Here is a 3,563-nt window from a genome sequence, read left to right as displayed (position 1 = left end):
AAAAGTGAAGAAATACCTGCAGTTGGAACACTACAAAGGAGCTTTACGCCACACTGTGTGAGACTGCGGGACAGTCTCATATAAAAATGATCGGCTCAACCCACAAGCACTCGTGTGTTAGCCAACTGCTTACATGGCTGTGGTGCTTATTTCATATCATGCATGGATCTGCACAAATTAACTCATAATCCTGAGACACTGAGATGAATAACCTGCCTGAGATCCCACAGTAAGAAACCTGATGCTCAAAGGGGTCAAATAAATGGCAGATCTGTCCTCTTTCAACAACTTTGCGAACTCCGAAGCCATGGCACCTACAAGGAGATAGGATCTGTTGCCCTGGACTTACCATGAGGTGGTACTGGAGCTGAGTCCTGAGAGACAAAGGAGCAGGGCCAGCCAAGATTAAATTGTGGGCCTCCAGGGCACCTGGAGAGTGCTTTGGGAAAAGAGAAGTCCAGCAAAAAGAACCATAGAGAGGGCGCCCAATGCTTCCCAGCAAGTCTAAACCTGCAGCATAGCGTCCAAAAACAGAGCTGAGCAAGCGACTGCTGCCTGCAGGAACGGGACCTGGCTCCTCACCTTTTCCTCTCATATCAAAAGTTGGCTGTGATTCAGTTTCCTGGGTCAGGTTTATTAAAGTAAATGCACATGTCGTAAAATAAGATTCAGTGTTGTATTAAGGCTGAGGTGAGGTTATGTCTTTCTAGAAATGATTTGGTGTTGGCTGGGGAAGACAAGGGAACATTCTAAATATTTTTAGTTGTAAATGAACACAATACCTTTATTTTATTTTTATGTGGTACTGAGGATCGAACCCAGTGCCTCACATGTGCTAGACAAGTGCTCTACCAATGAGCTACAATCCCAGCCCCAATAATTATCTTTAACTAGTATTTGTAAGGCGCTCTTGGTCCCACCAAATTCGTATTTCATTAAGAGTATTTGCTTTCTTAATTTTTCAGATGAGGAAACTGAAAGGAGCTGGGACACAAGCCCAGTTATTCACACTCCAAATTCTATTTTCACTCATTTTTTTATTCTTTTATTCATAAACTGCCCCAAAAGTGCCAGGCACAGGACTCTGCACTGAGTACCTATGATGGTAACAGACATAGCTCATCTCTTCACTCCTCTTCCCTCGGTGCACCAAACACTGAAGCAGGACCGGGTGAAGAATGATACCTATAGCTAGCATTTCTGGCTGGGCAGTTAGATCTCTGACATATCTATGAGGTTCTCCCACTTGTCTTGGACCAGAGAATGAGAAGACGTTGAGTAGGCAAGAGCGCCAGGTGGTCAGTCCAGGTAGGCGAACAGCAAGAAAAAGCTTCAGAGTAGGAAGAGGCTCGGCAGCTGGAGGCTGCAACTTGGCTGATGGTCAGGGCAGATGGCACCCAGGGAAGATGGGGAAAAGATATAAGGAATGGCATGAACATCTGCACAGTTCAGAGACCTCTCATCTGCAGCAGAGGAGGGTTAGGATGAAGGGAGAAAGTGGGAGGAGAGATCATGCAGGAAGCTATGTCATCACAGCAGGAGATGCCGGGGTGCATTGGCCTGTTGAAAGGGGGAATGGAAAGACATAGGTTGATGAAATACAAGTTAGAAGTGACTGAGCTTAGTGCAGAAATGAAGGAAAGGTGGGAGTCCATTGATGTTTTTGGCTTGAACAACATGGTGAAGTAGATCATACTGAACAAAGGTGAAAAGCTGATCTAAGACAGAGACCTCCTACTACTGAAAGTCACTAGATAGGGAACTGAGAGCAAAGGGAAGTGAGACGTGGTCAAAGATGAAGGGGGAAAGTCAGGAGAGTTAAACCTGAAACAGAGGAGTGTTATTTTTAAGAAGGGAGTGTTGGGGAGAGAAGGAGAGGGAAAGGGGAGGTACTGGAGAACAAAATTGGCCAAATTGTTATACTGTGTGCATGTACAAATATGTAATGGATTCCACAATTACGTAAAATTGCAGTGCTCTAGTGAAGAAGAAAAAAAGGAAATGGCAATGCCCCATGCATGGCAGAACTCAATGTCAAAGTTTAACAGGACATAATTAAAAATGGGATTTGTCCTGTGAGGTCTTTAGGAAGTCCTCACCTGAGGCACACTGGGCAGGCTACATGCAGGACAGACCCTGACTTGCATGTAGGGGACAGCAAGTAATACCCTAAGTAGAAACAGAAACAGGTGAGACTGGGGGCTGACAAAAGGTCATATTGGATATTGGTATAAATACCAATGGTCATTAATGCTCATTTAATGCTCACAACAACCCCCCAGGGTGGGAATTTACTGCTAGATGAGAACACTCAGACCCAGAGATCTGAACTGCCTTGTTCAGATGATACAGTTCTAAGTTGGGAAGCCAGAATTCTGTCTACTTCAGTGCTGTGGCCTCATACTTTTTTGATTGGCCCCAACGTGGGAATAGATTAAAAGATCCAGGCAAGACAGGGATGGGGAGGAGGGAACAAACATGAGAGAGGTGTAGGATGCACAATCAACAGGATGTGGGAAGTGGATGTAAGCTAGAGCAGAGGAGAGAGTCAGGACTTCTGATTGAAGCAGCTGGGTGAACACTGGTACCACTGACTGAGGATACAGATTCACAGCAAGATGGAGATTGACTTTGGACATGATGAGTCTGCTGGGTGAGCCCAGGCAATGAGATACACAGAGGTGCAGGTCAGAAGAAAGTTCTGGACTGTAAGTGACCTGAGATACCTCAGTGTAATATTGAATTTTGGTTTCTTTTTATGTCTTAGCAGCAGCATTAAAAAAAAGGTTCCGCATGCCTGTAATCCTAGCAACCCAGGACGCCAAAGCAGAGGATCCCAAGTTCAAGGCCAGCCTCAGCAATTTAGTGAGACCCTGTTTTCAGAATAAAAACCAAAAATAAATGTAAAAAATTTTAAAGGACCAGGAATGTAACTCAGGTGTAAAGCGTCCCTGGGTTCAATTCCCAGTACCAAAAGGAAAAAGAAAGGGCTGGGGCACTGTGCTGGGAGAAACACAATAGCACAAGGGTGGCATCCCCATGATGTCGAAATCCCGCCCCCCTCATCTCTGACTTGGTATCCCCACAGATGGCTTTTCCCTGCCGAAGGTCCATGAATCCCAAGACTCTGGCCTGCCTTCTGGTGGGCATGAGTTTCTTGGCACTTCGCCTCTGGCTCCTCCAAGCCCCGAGGTCCCAGCAGGAACAGAAGGGGGAGGGCCCCACGGACGCTAGCGACACTCCCTATGCTGCGGAACAGCCCGCTGCGCTCCAGCTCCACCAGGGGCTCCCGTGCGTGGCCAATGCCTCCGCGAACCGCACGGAAGACTTCGAGCAGCTACCGGCAAGGATCCAAGACTTTCTGCGGTACCGCCACTGCCGCCACTTCCCACTCCTCTGGGACGCGCCAGCCAAGTGCGCGGGCCGCCACGGCGTCTTCCTGCTCCTGGCGGTGAAGTCGTCGCCCGCGAACTACGAGAGGCGTGAGCTCATCCGTCGCACGTGGGGACAGGAACGCAGGTACAGAGGGCAGCAAGTGCGCCGCCTCTTCCTGCTGGGGACCC

At 47.9% G+C, this 3,563-nt stretch overlaps 1 protein-coding gene across 1 annotated transcript in view; it reads left to right on the top strand.

Moving 5' to 3' along the window:
• Nucleotides 1-2,824: 2,824 nt before the first annotated feature.
• B3gnt6 (UDP-GlcNAc:betaGal beta-1,3-N-acetylglucosaminyltransferase 6) overlaps nucleotides 2,825-3,563 on the top strand; it is a 2,464-nt gene continuing 1,725 nt past the window's right edge. The window contains exon 1 of the mRNA XM_048788017.1: nucleotides 2,825-3,563. This exon is cut by the window's right edge and continues 1,725 nt beyond it. Coding sequence (XP_048643974.1) covers nucleotides 3,089-3,563 — 475 coding nt within the window. The 5' untranslated portion in view covers nucleotides 2,825-3,088.

The sequence above is a fragment of the Marmota marmota genome, unplaced genomic scaffold (assembly GCF_001458135.2).
Source record: "Marmota marmota marmota unplaced genomic scaffold, marMar, whole genome shotgun sequence".
Taxonomy (NCBI): domain Eukaryota; kingdom Metazoa; phylum Chordata; class Mammalia; order Rodentia; family Sciuridae; genus Marmota; species Marmota marmota.
Note: the sequence above shows the minus strand (reverse complement) of the source record. Positions and strands in the feature narration are given on the sequence as shown.